The 18544-nt window shown below is 44.0% G+C and overlaps 1 protein-coding gene across 4 annotated transcripts in view; it reads right to left on the bottom strand.

Annotated features, from left to right (window-relative positions):
* LOC144829349 (aryl-hydrocarbon-interacting protein-like 1) overlaps positions 1-18544 on the bottom strand; it is a 224476-nt gene that overhangs the window by 131382 nt on the left and 74550 nt on the right. For all 4 annotated transcript variants that reach the window (XM_078688404.1, XM_078688405.1, XM_078688403.1 and 1 more), the window contains exon 3: positions 14052-14240. In XM_078688404.1, the coding sequence (XP_078544530.1) occupies positions 14052-14240 (189 nt within the window). The remainder of the gene's footprint in view (positions 1-14051; positions 14241-18544) is intronic.

Raw genomic sequence — 18544 nt, 5'->3', positions numbered from 1 at the left:
CGGTTTGAAATATACTTTACCATTCACGGGGTAATAATCAACTAAGGACACCCGTTAGCCAGGGGGTCACTATACGTGATGCACCAACAGCATTTCACGATTGTATTTAATAATGTATTCCACCATTCACGGTAATGCGAACATCCTATTTTTGGCATCCCACAATTCGGGGGTCACAATGCCTTTCTACATTGGTGTATGTTCCCTTCTATCGCAATTTGATCCGTGTCCTTTCCTTCATACAAATCAATGTAATTCAATTCCTTGAGTTTAATTCGCATAATAATACTAGACATTATATATCGACATAGGTGGTCTGCCCCAACTCCCTTGTCCTGAAGAAGACCCCACCGCAAGGATTTAATAGGACCTGCAATTTTGAGAGGGTCGAAACGTCGACAACCATTTAAAATGTCAACTCCACGGCCCAACTGTTCATATATTGTACTGTGTGGAGTATGATGTATCTTGATTTGAAATCCAAGTTCTTTTGGTTTTTCATGTACATTATGTGTAACTATCAAAACTATTGTGGCTTGAAGTTTTGATTATTCTGTTACCCTAACCCTTCCTTATCACAATATCCTCACATCATCACGCACCCCCCCTCCCTCTGGGGCATTGCTCCACCTGTCCATTTTTAAAACGTGATTATTGTCGCTATTTGCTATTCATCCCCATTGTGATTAAAACAAGGTGGTTTGATTCAATGTCTATGTGATTGCGTTTTGTATTATGTTATAATTTGTGTTCCTCATCCTTATGGGACCCCTTCCTCGTAATACTTAGACAACCCAGGTCCCAGGGACTCTATTTGGGTAAAACCCCCCCTAATATACTCCACTTTAGCAGAGGGACAAAGTCATGATTAATCCTTTTGATTGCACCATTGATCTTGGGGTGTTAATAATTATACAAGATAACAAATTATAAAAGGGGCAACAAAGGGTCAATTTGAATCGTAAACTGACAAAAGCGGAACACATGAGGTTTTGCATTCAAGTTATTCTGTACACATTTATGGTTGGTAGTATTCACACATGGGTGAGTTTTGAATAAACACACTACATTATCTATAAAGCAAAGTGGCACAAGAAAGGAAGTGATGTAACCACTCCTTGATTGCATATGATGGTGGATGAAATGCAGAGCTTTGTTTTACCCATGATCAAGGTCTTTGAGAGACTGAAACGCGTTGGGCTGTGTTGAATTGCCATAAAATGCTGCTGCCAGAGAAATAAACAGCTGGATATCAGCTATACCATGAGTGCGTGTGGAGTTATTTCCATTGAGGAAAAACTGCTACGATATATTTATATATATATATATATATATATATATATGTATATATATATATATATATATATATATATATATATTATATATATATATATATATATATATATATTCAAAAAAGCTGCTCTTCACTTTCACTCCATCCAGCAAAGCAGACGCGGACCACAAGGTTGGTGCTTAAGATGATTTAATGTTGGCCATAACACGTTTCGGTCCAGCCAGACCTTGATCACATGACATATATATATATATATATATTTAGATATCTCAAAGGTTTAAGATAAGTTATTGTTAGGAAAACTTAATTTATTATTTCTATACAAAACCAACTTAAACAGCACAATCCTTAGAAATCAAAAAGTTATAGCCATATTTGTGTGTGTGTGCTTCTTATTTGAGTGAAATCCTGTTCTATTTTCTCCTTGTCTGATTTGATTTTAAGCACAAAAGACACACCTTTTCCTCTGATTTTTCTCTTCGTCAAGAAGCAATGTTGCACTTGCTAAGGCGTAGACCAACATATGTTTCAATGTATGTTGAGACATAGTGCATGTTGCTGTGATTTAAAATACTGTAGGTTATTTGTGAGCTACTACTTTTGTTTCATGCACGAGTGTTTACTGCTGCTCCACTGCCCTTAGGGAAGCAATACTTCGCTACCACACTTTGAAACTGTTCTTAAAATAATAGGCTTCTTTTTTATTGTGCGTAGTCTCCAGCAACTACAAACCCCGAAGATAACAGTAGTCTACGTGAAAAAGTGTGCGTCACATCCTTCCATTTAAGAATGCTTTGTTGGTGTTATTGCAATTAATTACATCGCTTAGTCTCATCTACCGTGGTCTAGCAAAGTACACCGTGTTCTGTACCCTACTGAAAATGAGGTTGCTTTTTATGTTAGTAAAGCATGTATAGTTCTGTCGCTGGTGTAGCATCTCAGACTACTTATTCTGTCTTTGCTCTCTTATGGTGATGTATTATTATTATTGTTATTAACATTATTGTTTTATTATTGTTATAATATTAGTAATGATAATAATAATAATATTAATTGGTAACTTCTAACAAAGCAAGTAAAGTGCAAATCAGGAAGGGAAAGAAAGCAAATGGAAGAGTTGAAGAAAGGGGACAATATCTTTCAATGAAATGAAGATACTTAGATGCGATTCACAAAAACATTTATGAATATGGAAAGTAGCACTCCAAGAGCACTTTAACATGCTCTTGCTTGACTTTGGGAAATGGATTAAAACATCCAACTCCTGATTAATAAAGCACAAACAGGGCACAGTCCTTTCTGTTTGTATTAACTGTATATGAATATTATCTGAATATTCGCTTTCTATTCCCATTTTACAAGTTTTGGGGCAAATTAACGAATGGATGTAAAAGTACACATTTTAGGTACTTCAAAATGCCTTTGTGAATAGCCCTATATGAGTAGATTACAAAAATGCAAACACAGGTAAATACATATTGAAGTAATATAGAGATTCCCCCCTTATGTAATATGCCCATTCATACGCATGCTCCCACACCAACATACTAATGGAACCCCAGTTCCATCTTTGCTCTTGCATCATGAAAACCTTTTACGTATAAATATAGAGACACTCAGATAAATAGGAATGGAAGGAAATAGGAATTAACAGTCCCACTTAGTTTGCTCACACAGTGTCTGCTTAGAACATTATAAGCATTACAAAATACTTAATCACAATCCTTGTGTTTGCTCTTGAGCCACGATGATATTTCATCTGCATAAATGGATACATAGACAACTAGTTAGTTAAGTAGCTACGGAAAACTTCTGTCCATTAGTCTTCTCTTTTCCCTAGGTATTTTGACTAGTTGCCACACTTGGCTGTTCTAGCTCGTGTTGTAAATCAAACAGGACACTCAAGTGTTCATAAAAAGTGTTCTAAAGATGTAAAATACAACTTATTTAGTCAGAACAGTTTATGGAACAAATCTGTTTATTGAGTTATTTGGTAGGAAACTCGACAGCCAATCGCCTACAACCACATGGGCCGGCGGGCAAAATAGTGCATAGAGTGTGTACATAATCTACTCATTAATGCCGACATCCCGGAGGCTGGCAACACACAGAATCAAAGCTATCAAGGACGCATGTGTGTACAAAGGACAATGTCTGTCCAGAAACGAGAGCCCACCTGAAAAGGGGAACAACTTATAGAAGAACTTACCCCACCCTCCCATCCACCCTCTAAAGGATAAACCAAAAGAAAAAACAAAGGGGGATCCGTACCGAGGTGTCAAAAGCTGCATGGTGACCCCGAGAACCCATCTAGTTCACTCCCAACCCCTCCCGCACACCCTATATGGCCTTCTCATTCCGTAGTTGGCGGTATTAAACGTAGCACTTGTAGGGGTTTGGGTCAGCCGTCCTCACGAAGATCTTTCGATAACAATGCTATAAAAGGAGGCCAAAGTTGGGGGGTATTTCTCGCCCTTCTGGTGTTGGATCAGCGAGAGTCGCTCAATGGCCAGGGTCACCGAAAGCCTGTGGAGCCAAGTCGAGTGGTATGGGATCGTAGCAGTACCCCAGTGCACTAAAGTCGCCTGCCGTGCTGCAAGTAGAGCTAACTCCATTTGCCTGCCGTGTAGTGAGCGCAGTGGGAAGGTGAGGGGGTTCGATAGCCCTAGCAGGGTGTAAGCCGGGAATCGAGGTATCTCGGTGTCGAATGCCTCATCAATGTCATATAATACCTGCTCCCAGAATCGCTCTAGCCTCGGGCAGTGCCATAGAAGATGTGCAAGATAGCCTGACAAGCCGCAAACTCGCCAGCATTCCTCAATGTGATTCTTGTCCCACTGATGTATCCTAGCCGGGGTAAGATGCCAATAAGATGCAACCTTGTATGCAGATTCAGTCCCTGCCATATTGTAGGCTGTGTGATGCGCTCTGTAGTGGATGTTATCCCATTCCTTATCCTTGAGGGCCCGACCGAGTTCCACTTCCCACCGGGGTGGGCCGCAAGAGCGATTTCCTATCTGACGCTGAGTAAGGCAAATGTATAATTCTGTGATGAGATGCTTGTCATCAGATTTATTCGCTATCCATTTCTCATAAGGATTAAGCCGATGAGAAACATGTGGTAAAGGTACAAAAATCTTCATTGCATGATTAATTAAAATCTTTGCAAAATAGTACATTTAAATTAGATCACATATACCAATACATTTGTTAAAAGAACTTCAATATACATTACAGTAAGAACAGTTAGTTATAAATCAAAAACTTTATCGAACAATTGACTGGGATTAAAGCAGATAAAAAACTCCTGATTTAACAATTATAATTATTTTCTATGTCCGTAGTGCAGTGCCCTGCATTGTACTCCGTTGGTATCTGATTATGATTTCCAGTTAGAACCGCAGTTTGAGAGTTGCAGCTTCTGCCTTTTAAAACCAGATCTCTGTGCTTGACCTGTTATATTACAGTTAAATCTGACATAGCTTTTGCAATATTAACAAATTTCACCAATCTGCATGCTAATTGGATGTCTTTTACATCAAAGCAGGCTTTTAATGCTTGCCCGCGGGTTTGGATCCCTCTCACGATCCAGGCTGGTTTCTATAGCAGTTTGCGCTCTTTTTCTAAGTCTCTGCAGCTGCACAACAAATGGAGGATCTCATCTTTGGATTCGCCACAGATTTTACAGTTTGTAGTTGTGTCTGACCTTTGCCAAGGGGGAAGGTGCTGGTTGACCGGTAAAACACCCATCCTCAGTTTCAGATATGATTCCTTCGCAATCTTTGAGGATCCTGTTCCCAAGTCGGTTTGTGGCGCGGGCCTTGTGTAACTCTGAATGACAAACCACCTGTGCGCTCTTTTGGATAGGGTAGATTTGTCTTCTTCCAAGGACAATAACTTTACTGTTTTGTTTACTAATTGTTTAAAGGTTTTCTGTGGGCCATTGATATCCCAGAACTCTTGTAGGGCTAGATAGTTTATTGCCGAATGTAGATAGACTGCAGCTGTATTGTCTTTGTTTTTGTTAATCTCTTTCCATAAGTATGAGTTAATAGAATCGCTCTCGGCTCCCTTTATTTTGTACCAGCACTTTGCGTAAGCCCCCTTCCGTGCTACTTGCTGTTTTTGGAGGCCAAATTCTAGTCTTAGCTGGTCTTGAGAAATGTACTGAGGGAGGTAAAAAATTATTCGAATTTATTTCGATTCTGCTTCATCCAGAGCTGTTCATCTCTTCCTCTCATGCATTCACTTCCGTAGGTGATGGTAGGAAGCAATGTGAAAAACAGGTGGTAGGTAGGCCTTCGAGGTTGCCCAGTTTCGGAGTTGAAAATAATAAAATTCATCAGAGCAAGGAAGGTCCAAGTCATGGCGAATTCGATCAAATGGGATAATGCCGTTGAGATCAAATAAATGGCCCAAGCACTTACAACTAGCCTCCCGCCATCTCTGGGCAACCGCAGTCTTATTACCCGGGGGGAAATCTGGGTTGTCCACCATAGGAGTCAGCGGGGAGGGAAAAGTAGTGAGGCTTTGCAAGAGCGCTCCCCCGTCCCATACTCTCATGGTAGCTGCCGTGACCGGGGAAGAGTAAAGGCCCCAAGAGCATGAGCGGCGGGGGAGCCAGATTTCACGACAGACATTCGTGCCAGCTACTGCCTGGTCCATGAAGGTCCAGTGCTTCTCCGACAGTGGGTGGTTCCAACGCAATACATAACAAAGGTGTGCGGCCTGTAGATATCTGTGAACAAATAGGAGCTTGACCCCGCCATCCTCCTTAGGTCGTGACAATTGTGCCACCGAAAGACGAGCATTCTTGTTGCCCTAAATAAATGTCCTTAAAGCAAGCTGTAATGTTCGCAAGGCTTTAGGTGGTGGAGTCAACGGGAGGGTCTGGAAGAGGTAAAGTTTGCGTTGCAAAATTGTCATCTTGACCGCGGCAATGCGCTCAAACCATGAAAGAGTGTATTTGGCCCATTCGCATAGTGCCTACCATGTCTGCACCAGCAGAGTTGTGTAGTACAACTCGAGCGTGCGTGTGAGCGCAGGCATCAGAAGTATGTCCAAGTAGGGCGCCGGGACCAGTGCAGGGGGAGAGACTGTTGGAGGGCTTCAGCTTGTACATGAGGTAAGGACAAATTAAGGACCCGGGGCTTGCTAATGTTTACTTTGAAGCAAGAAAGTCGGCTGAAGGACTGGAGCTCTTCAACCAGCGTGGGAAGGGAGGTGAGAGGCTGCGTAAGGAACAGGATGACAGCATCAGCGTAGAGGCTCATTTTGTGAGTGTCACCTCCAAACTTTAGTCCATGGATGCCCGGGTGATCAAGAATTTTCTGCGCAAGGCACTCCATTTAGAGTGCAAATAAGAGGGGTGAAAGGGGGCACCCTTTTGTTGTACCCCGGGCGATCTCAAAGGGAGATGAAGAGATATCATTGACTCTGACAAATGCCCGTGGGGCATGATAGATGCACTGTACAAACTTGATGAAACAGGCGCAAATCCGAAGCTCCGCAAGACGGCGTAGAGGTACAGCCAGCAAACCCCATCAAGCGCCTTCTCGGCATCGACAGAGAAGAGCACAGTACCCACCTGGGAGCGGTTAACACTGTCAATGAGGTGAAGCAGACGCTTGGTATTGTCGACTCCCTGTCGCGTGGGAATGAATCCCGCCTGCTCTCGATCAATAAGGCCAGCCATTAAGGGATTCAGTCAAGATGCCAGTATGCCCGTGAAGAGTTTTGCATTGATGTTAAGCAGCGAAATCGGGCGGTATGAACTACAGAGGCCTGGGTCTTTATTAGGCTTAAAGATGACAGAAATTGCCACCTCACACACTGATCCTGTAAGCGCCTGCTGTCTTGAAAGGAATTGAACAGGAGGGTGAGGAGGGCGGCAATTCATGGCAAAACGTTTTGTCAAACAGGGCTGGGTAGCCGTCTGGGCCGGGCGACTTATCCAGCTTCAGCCAGGAGATAGCTGAGATAGCCTCGTCCATGGGGCTCTCCAGAGGATCCGCCTCTGCCTTCAGGAGATGAGTAAATTTGCTAGAGTCAAGGTAGTCCCTAGCGTCAAGGTCGTTCGGAGTGTTTAGACTATATAGGGAGTGGTAAAAGCATCGGAACTCCTCGACGATCGGGGATTTTAGGTAGACCTCTTCGCCTGTAGGTCGCTTAAGAGAGGGGATATTCCCTGTCACTGCCCGGCCCGCAATTTCTGCGCTAGCATTTTCCCACACCTGTCACTGCCCAGGTAGAACTTGTGTTGGGGGCGGATTAAAGCATATTCCGCCCTATCAAGGTCTAGGCGTTTGAGGAGCATCCGCTTCTTCTCCACCGCCCGCCATACCCATGGGGCTCCCGTGCTTTTATGTATCGCTTCCACCTCTGCCACTTCATGTTCTAGATCTGAACGGGCTTCCTTGTGTCTCCGGGCTTCAGCAGAGGAAATAGCCATGAATTCCTTCCGTATTACCTCTTTGAGGGTTTCCCAGACAGTGGCCAGGGATGCTGCACCGGTATCATTAGGGTGAAGGTAGTCCAATATCTTGGACTTGGAGATACCGGTGCACCGTGGCCATGCAGAGGATGTGACACTGCATTAATTACATTTTATAGCCACTTGAACACACTCAGCTACAGGATGATATTGTTGACCGAAAAAGGCCACCCACCGCATGGACCTACTATGGTTAACGGGGATGTATTTCATCACTTTTTTATAATAGGGAGTACACAAGATACGTCTGGTAATTTACCTTGGACCATTGAAACGAAAGGAGAAGATACACAGTTTCACCAACATTCCTGTTATGGTTGGCTTGGAGCCACACTTATCACCAACATCAGAAACAGCACTTGAACAAGCCCTGAAGAAGTTCCAAGAGGGATGAAACGCGTTGGCAAGGAATTCTGTGGTGATTTTAAAAGGAAAAGTGATTTACAATAAAAGATTTACTGTAACTACAATCAAGATATACAACTGTTTGATATTTTCGTCTGGGAAGTTATTCTGTTTGTGATATATTTCTTAGTTTATCTGAATAAGTTGTACTAGGGCAGCTACATAAGTAGAACACACGTTCTCTGGTGCAGGGTTAATTAGTAGATTTGGATAACGGTGGTCTCTAACCACCAACTTGGGATGTACATGGGTCACATCACAGACCTGCTGCACCGAGGCTGAGTGCTAATTTACTAGGCTTACTAAGTAGTGACATCTGGTGCTGGATCGTTGAAAGCTCTGACCCTGATCTCTTGTAAACAATATCTTGGCACGTACCTCCTTTACAATGTCTGGGGAGTGTAAAAGGCCTACGCGGAGTCGCCAACTAGCAGGAGCATGCCTAACCCCATCTGGGCACAGGGAAAGAGAGATATGTGCGTGGTCAGAGAGGGACCTTGTAGCTATCGAGGTGTCTTGCACTCGTGGGAGAAGCGCGCTGGAGACTAGGAACATGTCCAGGCGGGCATATGATTTGTGTGCTGCAGAGCAGTAGGTATATTTGCGCGTATCTGCATGCTTAAGGTGCCAAAAATCGTGGAGGCCGTTCTTGGAATCCTCACCGAAGAGGGACAGCAGTGAGGGCTCCTACCTCAGTGGAGCGCTGCCAAGAACGGTCCCGGTCGTTATCTATGACTAAGTTTAGGTTCCCTTCCACTTTAAGTGCAGAGTCTTGAGACGCCAGACCCTCCTTCACATGCCTGCGAAGAAAAGCCTCTTTGTGCACATTGGGAGCATATATATTCATTAGAGTGAGGACAGTGGACCCTCACTGGATTCTAAGGGTGAAAACCCTACCCCTGGATTCATAGAAGGTGGCCAACACCTTGCCATCAAGTGTAGCCCCTATTAGGCTGGCCACCCCACTCTCCACACCACTGGAGTCAAGCTATCCGCAACACAGAATACCTGCAGAGTCACCGGCTGCGGAGGGGTCCGCTAAATCAGAAGAGGTCATCGTGCCCTGTGCCCCTCGAGCTTCACTCCATTACCTCCATTCCGTCGATCCAGGCTCGAGTGCTCAAGGGGAGCACAGACGGTCGTGAAGCTGAGAGAGGGAAGAAATCACCGACTCATGTTCCTTCGCCATCTACTCTGGGTCTGGTTTCGCAGAGGCCGACGGCTTACCAACCGTTTGCCATCCTGGGGGTCGTCGTGCGTCCCGGTTTGTAGTGCCATCTTTCAGCTAGGAGTTTGTGTCAGCGTCCAGCCCCAACAGATTCAAAGCCTCAGCGAGAGAGCGCCACTGTCGCAGCTTACCTTGGTGCTTAAAGATGATGCAAAAGGGATGACCCCAGGAGTATGGAATCCCTTTGTCACGGAGAAAGGAAGTGACCAGCCAGAATTCTCCCTGTTTAGCTAGAGTGGACGCTGCAAGATCCTGGAAGAGGGCCGGGGAGTGCCGTTGAACTGGATCGGCTGGACTGCGCGAGCTTTACGCAATATCTGTTCTTTGATCTGGAAGTCATGTACACATACAAGTATATCGGGCGGGGGGGCTTTCTCGCCTCTGGGTAGGCCCACACGATGTACCCGGTCCATCTGGATTTCTCGTGGGCCATCGTCTCACAAAACCTGCCGAAAGAGAGAAAGGACATACTCTCGGAAGTTATCTCCTTCTGCCCTCCAGGGCACCGCACGGATGCGAAGGTTGTTTCTCTGGAAGCGGTTCTCCAAATCTTCTGCATGAGCCTGGAGATCCAGATTTTGATCCCTCAGCCGGAGGACTTCCTGCTGCAGCTGGTGTAGATCTTCCTCACGAGTCAGCTCATGCTCTTCCAGGATGGCCACCCTTTCACCAAATTCATCCACATCGCAACACACTTCCTTGAGATCCGCCAAGAGCTGGCCCTTTAGGTCGAGGATGTCCTCTTTGATGGGGGAGAACAGCTCCATCATGAAGGCCTTCGTGTCCGGGCCATCCGCGCCTTCCACCGCATCTGGGTGCTCCAGGTCTCTGGGTTCCCCCCGTGGTATGTCAGGGCCGCCAGGCTGTTTCATCAGCATGTCTTTGAGGGACTTCTCCCTTTTCGCTCGGACCGCGGCCATCTTGCTGCGCTGCGGCTGATAAGGTGGCTAGGGAAAATCTGCAAGTCTGTGGCCAGAGTCACAGCAGCCCCAGCATCCCGGCTGGGTCAGAGACAGGGAGATTGCGTTGTGGAATGCAGCCGGCATACATTCAGGCTCACCCCCTCGCTGTGACCTACCTCCGGTTGGGCAAGGTATTCCTGTGGGCCGCTGATGACCCAGCTCTCACCGTGTTCTGCAGTAAATATGAAGACCTGCGTCAGTTTGGGCTTTAGCCGGGAGGGGTAATCTGTGAGGATACTGTAATAGGTCCACTATTCAGGCTGCACGAGGCCCAGCTCCAGGCCGTGCCCCACACGGGTCCCGGTATCGGCGACTTTCTTTCAGATTGTGTCCCTTAGTAGATGGGCGGCGCGGGACTCGCCTAGTAGCTGTCACGCCCATGGGGCCAAAGCTGTGACTGGCTGCGCAGCTCTGCAGGCCGGCCAAAGCAGCCCAGGCTGCTCCGAATGGGGTGGCCAAAGGACGGTCCGCTATAGGGAATCAACGCAGTCTTTTAGCGCAGACTTTCAGAGTCTCTGCCAGGTCGGCAGCTGGGTGGGAGGTGGCCGATTACTGCAGGACTATCTTATCCAGGTAGCGCCAGGCCCCTGTGATGGTCGCTGATGTGGCGCGCAGACGAGGTTAAGCAGGAGTGGTCCAGGTATACAGGCCGCATTCATCGGGAGTAAACAGGGCCACACAGCGCACAGCAGCAGCCCATTCACCGGGTTGGGCGGGCTATCAGGGTTATTATTTGTTTAAGCTTCGCGGGAAGGAGGCCCCAGGCCCCAGTCTGCACAATCTTCGGCGTGCCGGCCTGTCAGGCAGGGAAGAGGACAAAAGGGGGGTCAGAGAGCCAGCACCTCCCTGAGGGGTCACCGTGTGCCCACGTCATGTTGCGTGTCTGCCCGCTCACCAGTAAGGATGGGTCGCCGGTCCGATTATGCCTTCCAGCCTCACGGCTGGAAACCCAGATCTTCCAGAGGGGCAGCCCGAGCAGCGTCAGGCCGGCAGGGCAGAGAAGCCACAAGATGGCGGGCGACACTCAGGCCGCTGGCCCATCGGTTACTGCGCTGTCATGCCTTAAGGGCTGCTCACCTTCCGCCGCTTGCAACCGGCTCCACAAGCAGGCTCCGGTTCTGCGATGGACTCCGAGGCTTGCTCACTCCTTTCTTGTGCTGGGGCTCCTGTGCGCTGACCCCGAGGCGTTGCCGGTGACTCCGCCCCTCACGCTCAGGCTCCGGCGTGGTCAGAGCATGCACATCTCCCAGAGCCCTGAAATGGCTACCGAAACCCTCCACTTATGCATCGGAGGGAGCACCAGCCAATTCCAGTCCGTGTTTGGCTATTTGAGGTCTGGGGAATGGGGCAAATACAATGCTAAGAAACGGTGGGCCGGAGGGATGGAGTTTTACGGCCTACCGAGCGCCATATTGGCCACGCCCCCCGAACATTTTAAACTGTACTACGGACAGTTGTAACTTCTCAATAGGGCGATTAGTTGTTGAGTTTGATCTGTTGCAGTTGCGTGTGGAAACGTGGTCACCCATTATGTGTTAGATTTCTTTGAATTCGTTTTTGTGTTACATTGAGAGGCAGAAGTTGCCTTCATGGTCATTGTAGTAGGGTGGGGGTCGCATGCCTCCATTTAAGTACGAAAATAATGTGATTTAATAAAGACATAAATTCTCATTATGGTTTCTATGTTGAGTTTTTTTTTAAAAAGATTATTTTTATGTAGAAACTATTTGTATTGAAAAAGAACAGTGTACAACGTTTTTAGAACATTCAATAATAGCACAAACATGACGTCCTGTTGAGTCTACAGAGGTAAAATCATTTCAAACAAATAAAATGATAACCAAAAATGTAAATAGATGCTTTTAAGAATACTTAGGGGTATATTTACAAGGGGATAGTGCCACCAGAATGTCATTTTTAGCGACAATCTGGTGGCGCTATTACCTTCGAACAGCAATTGAAAGGGGGAACCTCTATTCTGACCTATCTATCTTTACATAATAGCATTTAAGTCTGTTCGCAATTTCATACAGGATGCAACAAAGTACATAGAAGCATTCACTTGGACATAGTGTTTATTATTTACCATTTATTCATTATTATAACAAATTATTTTTTCATTTTTTTAGTAATTATATTGTCAAAATTGTAATGCAGTGACATAGTAACATTATATTTATAGGTATGAGAGTCTGAGTTTGTATGAATGACGGTTTGAGTGACAGTAATTGTATATAGATTGTTTAGGGGTTCCTGTTAAGCAAAGTCTTAGCTTTGTATTTTAAATTGTTGTATAAATGTTACTATGTCACTGCATTACAATTTTGACAATATAATTACTAAAAAATGAAAAAATAATTTGTTATAATAATGAATAAATGGTAAATAATAAATACTATGTCCAAGTGAATGATTCTATATACTTTGTTGCATCCTGTATGAAATTGCGAACAGACTTAAATCCTATTATGTAAAGATAGATAGGTCAGAATAGAGGTTCCCCCTTTCCATAACTGTTCGATTGCCACTCCCTCCTCTAGACCTGAAATTACCGACGGGAGTACCCTTGTTACCTATGTTTTGGCGCCTTTACCTTCTCCATATTTACAAAGAAGCATTAAGCCACTTTTTGAGGAAAAACGCCGCCTTGTAAATACGTCCCCTTTGCACACATCACTTAGCGTGAAAGGGGTGTGCAATGGGCGTTACTGTGGGCGTTCCACCGCAATACCCATTGCTTTTTGACACTTAGTCAGATTTACAAGGATGTGTAAATCTGAGGCAGTGCCAGAAACTAACGCCATGCAAAGGAGGCGTTAGAATGGTGAAACAGGAAGAAATACTTTTCTTTCTCCTTGTTTTTGCTTTTTCGAAGTGTGCTGCATAATGACAATTTACTACTTCTATGTGTGCTGCAGAGGGTTCCTGCATTGGCACTAGGCAGCTAATTTTAGCTAGAGAAAACACAGTTGTGTGCCATATTGTTGTAAATGTGGTGCATCCCTGCATTTTAGAAAGAGGTGCTGCCAAATTTGGTGCAGCTCTGTGCTCCAACATTTGGTTGTAAATATGCCCCTTCATTTTGAGAAAAACCTTTACCTCCTTTCCCACAGTGTTGCAACACAACAGACCTTAATGACCAGAACAGTCTTAACTTTCACATTATGGTTAGCTTCCAAGCCTCTCTTTACTCTCACATTATGCTTAGTCTGCAAGGTTGTATTTGCTCTTGCATTATGGTTAGTCTCTAAGCCTGTCTTTACTCTCACAATAGGCATTAGTCTCCTCTGCCACATAACCGCTGTAGCCTAGATAATGGTGAAGTTCTACAGGGTGCCTTGGGGGCTGTCAGTATGAAGATATAATCCATAGTTCAGAGTGAACCGAGAAATATTCCCCACAGTTCACTTTGAGTTTTGATACCACTGACTTTTGGGCAATAAAAGTACCCAAACTGATATGTTGTTATTTGGAAAATTAGCAAAATCAACCTATCACACTGACGACCAGTGCTCTACTCTTCTTGGTCACTAATGATTTACACTATACAAACCAGAACAAATTAGTTTTGTCAATTTAGTTTTGTTTCTGTTCCTCCTTCATGGTTCCAAACTTTTTGTCACTGTGAACCCCTTTACAATCCCTCTGGAAAGCAGCTCATGCATCTACCTTGAGAAGCTCCATGATGAAGATGAGAGGCTGTGGGCTCTTCTGCAGTTCGTCCAGGTCCTCGTAGCCTGTGGTGTGATAGTCAAACATGTTCCCCATTCCACAGCGGTGCTTCTGCCCTTCCAGAGGGTCCTTTCCCTCTGCAATCTTCCGCATGCCCTTGGAAACCAGAGCATACATGCCTGTGTGCTGAAACAGAAAACATCTCTATTGTCATTTGTATGAACAACTTTTAGATATATTTTTCATGCCTTATGTTGAACTGCCCTAAACGTATCGGTCTTTTAAAGGTGTCCCTAAACTAGCACTAAATGAAATGCATTTCAAAGCTGAGGCACACATGTGGATTTCCAGCTCTTGTAGGATTTGAGATGCAAGAACTGGAGTGTAACAATAATGCTTATTGTCATTTGCGTTGATGCAACAAAATGCCAGTGGATGCAGAAGTGACATCACATAACCATCCTTTGATCTAATAGGAAGTAGCGTTATATGATCTTTGACACTGTAACCTCCCAGGAAGTGACGTCATGTGACGTTAATCCGCATGACATAACACTATCTGAGACTGCTGAACTTAAAAACATCTTTAACACACAATTTTATCATTACAGAACAGTTAGTGACAGAGGTATATGTCCATCTACATTTTAAATAGGTTGCGGACACGATAGAAACATTCGTTTCTTATTTTTTGGGAAGCCAAATTATTTATACCACAAATTTTCACGATTTAATGGTTTCCCTAATGTATACTCCAATGTAATATGTATTGGTAAATTACAGAGACATTCAAAAATATTTAAGAAATAACAGTGGTATTGTCCACTTGTATTAGTAAATGTAGACCATTTATATAATGTGAACTATGTTATTAACTCAATTGTTGTAAATATATTTTGATTAGCATCACTTATAAAGCACCCTCACTCATTAAAGCACCGAGGTGAGGTTGTTATTCAATCACATCATTTTCCATGTGTTCACAATAACGAAACCCGGTAACATTATGTATACAAGTGTATATTATTCATTTCATTACTTTATTCTATTCGGGAAAGTATATATTGAACTGCTGAGGTTTATATTACTGGTTGTACTGCTTCACTCTCCAACAACAACAAACGATGCTTACCAATAATAGTTTGAATGGATTTTTTTTAAAAAGCAACATATATACACATTTTCCAAATGTAGGTCTAAAAGTCATGAATTTCTTGCTAAATAGGAATAGTGTGAAAGTATGTAGAGATATATGGTGGGTCCTGAGCTTATACCACTCTACAGCTACGTGGGGTACCACATTACTCTTCATTACCAGGGTCGCCAGGTTCCATTCACAAGCTTTCTAGTTTACAAACCATTGTTTTCATGACTGTTAATCTAATAGCTTTGGTTAAAACTAACCAAGATTACAAATCCCAGAATGCATTAAATTGTTAAGGAAAACACCCAGGAGTGGCTGCAAAATGGTGTCCAACATGGCACAGAGTCATCCGGTAACCAGAAAAGAAAATACATATACAGGGAGAGATGTCATGTACTTTTATCCTATTTGCCAAATTCTCCTCTCTTAATCCCTAACAATTAACATATGAGCTCATTAACTAGGTAACAATGCATGTCTCCTCCGCTCCATTTTCTCATTTAGAAAATATATATTTTGGTATTGTAGACTTGTGAGCCTCAATCTAATTTGCTGATAAAAAAAAATAACTAAGTAGAAACAACCGTCCAGAAAGGGGAATAAGCATTCCTGGAAAAAGATCAACTTTTCTGGACATCAGCTGTCTCAGATCTATCTGGGCTCAGTGCCCTTCTGTTTCCATGCTCAGTGGTGTGTGGGTGGAGTGGAGCTAAACAGACACTTGAAAGTTTTAGAGCGCCTGGGACCATTAGTGGCCCTCCAATTGTGTTGCAGTCAGAGCTTGTGTCTGTATCCCCCTTGAGGTATCCCTAACCTCTCTGACCACACACTCAGAGTCAGATTGGTGGAGCCCCTGCAGAGACACAGGCAGAGTGTTAGCGGCTGCCCTTTGAGTATCTGTTCAAGTGCCCTCTACACCACACCCATGCACCCACCCACACAAATCAAAAGAGCAGAGAGGCACCTTTACACAAACACAGAGCGGCAGGTAAAAATCCAGTTGTAATTCTGATTTGCACTAACTGCGGCTCATGCCCCAGCTTGGGATATTAACATATGCCTACCAATGACTCTTATGTAAAGTAATGACGTGCACAGCTACAGTATCATCTGTACATAGTTTTGTGCAATCACCAGCACAAATCTTGATGGTCCACCCATTTTGTAAGAGAAGCGTGTGAGCAAGGAGTGAGCCTGGCTTGGGCTGAGTTACTGACTTAGCTTGGGTGACCACCTCACTACAAATCCTTACAGACACCATCTCCAATCCTGACATTTTCACATCAAATCATTGATTCCAGGCACGTTAGTCAAATCACTTCAATGAAAGCAACCTAAGGGGCATATATACTAGTTACTCAAATCACTTCAATGAAAGCAACCTAAGGGGCATATATACTAGTTACTCACGCAGTGCAGCTGCCGCAAATGCTGCACTGCGTGAGAAGGAGAGAGTAGGAGAGTGCCATATTTACAAAAATATGTCACTCTCTTACCCTCTCCCTAGTACCGGAGCAGAAATATGCTGCCATGTGCCACGGACACAACTTTGCACTACAGTGCAAGGGTGTCTCCATGAGTCCAGCATAGGTTTTGTACTGGAAGGGAAGCCTTACAGTACAAAATACCAAGCTTAGACTAACTTGAAACCTTTTCCCTCTTTGTATGTGCGCAGTACAGTGCAGCACACATACAGAGTTGGAAAAGAAAGGAGAAATTAAAGCATTTCTCCTTCATAGCGCCTATTTGAAATATGTGCTATTTTCACGCTAAACCCGGTCTACTTTTTTAAGTAAATAGGGTTTAACATCCCAACCCTTGGGTGGTTGCATGGGAAATCACATGCACCACCCAATGGTGCACCCCATTGGAGCTAAGTAATGCAAAGCAGCTTCCATCGCTAAAGTAAATTAGTTAAAAGGATTTAGCATCATTTTGTGTCACTTTTGTGACGCAAACACAGTGTTAAATCATAGTAAATGGACCCCAAAAACTACAAGAACGAGCTGCATTAAGGTATCACACGAAGGTCCAGGGTTGGAAACAAAGGCCATTATGATCTGGAGGCCAGCGGTTGCCCTAGGCTCAGCCCTAGCTCCATTGCGACTTGTGAACCAAAATAAAGAAAAGCCAAACATCCACACATGACAGCTGAGCATCCAAATTCTACAAAGGTGATTATCTGCATTTTGTGCCTGCAGACAAGCAAAACTGCAATTGTGCATATATCTCACTGAATACCCAATATCTAAACTATGTAATTTCCATCACTGAGCTGACAACCCTCTACCGCTTTATTGTTTTTAAATTAACTGATTTTACCAGATAACTAGTATCCTGCAATCCCGTACATTCAACTTTTTCAAGAAAGACCTTCTATACTTATGACATATCAGATTAAATTAACATGTAATACAACATTAATTGAATTCAGTGTATTATTTACGGTCGTGAAATAATTGAACACAAATTGTTGTCCTTTGATGGTGATGATGAAAGGCTCTGGAAATAATCATCCAGTTCATTCTGTAGCTGAATTGAAGTAAGGAGGGTTTCGACCTAAACATTGGTCACATTTTCTGTCCTCTAAACTGCTACTACAATTTTCCTGTCTTAGTCAATGTGTTTTACTCTCCCTGCCTAAATGTGGTTGCTGTTAATTCCTGTTTATTTTTATGTCATTATGTATTGACAGTTTTGATTTGTTTTATGCATAGATTTTTTGGGAAGGGGAATCTTGTTTATTACCATATTTTTCTATTTTTTTTCTCCTGAGGCTGCTAACGGAGCAGTTCAGTCTGGGACAGCCATTTTTAGGTCTCGTCTAGGCAGCACTTGCCCTGTCTCTTCGAGACATGCTGTATTCGGGATACAGGCATTAAGCTCTGCCCATGTATTTTATTGGCTCCTTTCAATGTCAATGGGTTTTTTCCATTGGTTAATTTGTTTAGTAGTTCCTTCTTAGTACCTCCTTTTCTCCTGTTGTAACCTCCCATGAGGACTGCCCCTGTTACATGTGTTGTTACTCAGTATGTTTTATTTACAGTTTGTCAACACTACTTTTTTTATGCTAGCTGTTGTTGCAGGCACAACACGCTCGACCGCTTTTTATTTCTGCAACACAGCGCCACGAAGTTTCAACTTGTAACATGGCGGCCGCGCTTCTTTTAACAGCACCACAGCTCTTGATAATTTTCAGCGTGGTGCCTGTTTTATGAGCTCTGCACTTTATCTTTGACTTGCAGCTTCTGCGCTGCATCCCCACATGGGGCAGCCATGCTTTTTTCAATTGCACCACAGCTCTTGTTTACTCTCAGCAAGGTGACCGTTTTACAAGCGCCATGCT

This window comes from Lissotriton helveticus, chromosome 4_1 (genome assembly GCF_964261635.1).
Source record: "Lissotriton helveticus chromosome 4_1, aLisHel1.1, whole genome shotgun sequence".
Taxonomy (NCBI): domain Eukaryota; kingdom Metazoa; phylum Chordata; class Amphibia; order Caudata; family Salamandridae; genus Lissotriton; species Lissotriton helveticus.
The sequence above is the reverse complement of the archived record's forward strand: the minus strand, read 5'-3'. Positions and strand labels throughout refer to the sequence as shown.